Consider the following 1,530-nt stretch of genomic DNA (forward strand, 5'->3'; position numbering starts at 1 on the left):
TCCCAATATCGTGCATCACTAGTTTTAATTATATTCTTATTTTTATCTTGATGCGTTTTGTGTGACTTTATCAGTGCGATAAAAACGGCGTTTGTCTGGACTTACATCAGCATGGTTCTCAGCTTCAGGAAGTCGTTGTGCTCCGGGTTCTCCACTTCCACCACCCCCCACGGGTACAGGCGCCCCCTGACCTTCTTCCCCTTGGCCTCGATCTGCTGGTTGGACCCGACCACGGCGAACGGGATGCTGGCCTGAATGAGAGAAGCAGCACTTCCTGTTGCAGACGCACGGCTTCACGAGCCGCTGAGGAGCAGAGAGAAACCCACCTTGAGGATTCTGGTCTGCTCTTTAAAATCTTCGTCCTCGTCAGACTCGGCGTCGGGAAGGTGGTAGATCTTGATGCCGTGCTCGTCAATCTCGTCCAGGATCTTAGAGAGGAAATAAAACTCCATGAGCAGAGAGGCCGAGTCTGCAGGAGGGAAGCTCAACTCCTCCCCCGCCTCACCCTGCGCTTCAGCCTCTCCCTCTCCCTGAGGGTGAGCGTGTCGGCCTTGGCGATGACCGGAACCACGTTCACCTTGTTGTGGATGGCCTTCATGAACTGGACGTCCAAAGGTTTGAGGCTAGTTAGAAAAGGAAAGCAAGCGGTCAGTAAAGATCAGAGAAACGGAGCTTTATCAGGCAGGTTAAGGAGGGGGCGTGTCTCTGCACCCGTGGCCCAGAGGGGAGATGAAGTAGAAGCAGCAGTGGACCCTGTTGTCCACTATGTGTCTGCGGTTGAGGCCACTTTCATCGTGGAGGTAGCGCTCGAACTGGTCGTCGATGTAGGCGATGATGGTGCTGAAACTGGACCAGAAGAGAAACAAACATGGATTCCAGACGGTTCAAAGGGGAAAAAACAAAATTTAAAAAACATTTAACGGCATCTGTATTCAAAATGGCTTCCAACCAGTCCTGGCTGTTGATGGCGTCTCCGTATCCTGGAGTGTCTACAACCGTGAGACGGAGCTTCACTCCTCTCTCCTCGATCTCCACCGTCGATGCTTCGATCTGAACCGTCCTCTCGATCTTCTCTATCAGAGGGAAAACGCAGGAACTTTAGGGCCCATTCAATTAAAAACAGCTGGGGGTGTGTGTGTTTGGGGGGTGGATGGGTGGAGGTGTGTGCTTCACCTGCGGCCCCCGGGATGACTCTCTCAGGGTAAAGGTCAGTCAGGAAGAGGCTGTTGATCAGGGTGGACTTTCCGAGCCCAGATTCTCCTGCAAACAGAAAAGTTTCATGTTTTAAATCAAATCGGCATCGTACGACTTTTAAAGCTCTGATCCGATTTTTATTTACAACTTTTTGTGCTTCTTTAAAATTCCCAGCAGGTAAATATCAATGCTAATAGTTTGGAGATGCTCTGATAATTCTCTGATTTTTGGAAAGTATTTCCACTTTTGTTTTTGTAATTTGAGTCAATTTTTGTTTTTTTAATTCTGCATTTCTTTTTTATATGCACAAAAAATCCCCTTTTTTATTCTAGTATA

General features: G+C 48.6%; 1 protein-coding gene across 1 annotated transcript in view; it reads right to left on the reverse strand.

The window, feature by feature from the left end:
• LOC107089958 (septin-2-like) overlaps positions 1-1,530 on the reverse strand; it is a gene marked incomplete at its 3' end in the record, with an annotated part of 17,795 nt that overhangs the window by 12,283 nt on the left and 3,982 nt on the right. The window contains exons 2-7 of the mRNA XM_015383050.1: positions 1,174-1,319; positions 950-1,073; positions 712-846; positions 506-623; positions 327-428; positions 106-251 (exon numbers count right to left, since the gene is read on the reverse strand). Coding sequence (XP_015238536.1) covers positions 106-251; positions 327-428; positions 506-623; positions 712-846; positions 950-1,073; positions 1,174-1,319 — 771 coding nt within the window. The remainder of the gene's footprint in view (positions 1-105; positions 252-326; positions 429-505; positions 624-711; positions 847-949; positions 1,074-1,173; positions 1,320-1,530) is intronic.

This window comes from Cyprinodon variegatus, unplaced genomic scaffold (genome assembly GCF_000732505.1).
Source record: "Cyprinodon variegatus isolate N-32 unplaced genomic scaffold, C_variegatus-1.0 Scaffold274, whole genome shotgun sequence".
Taxonomy (NCBI): Eukaryota; Metazoa; Chordata; class Actinopteri; order Cyprinodontiformes; family Cyprinodontidae; genus Cyprinodon; species Cyprinodon variegatus.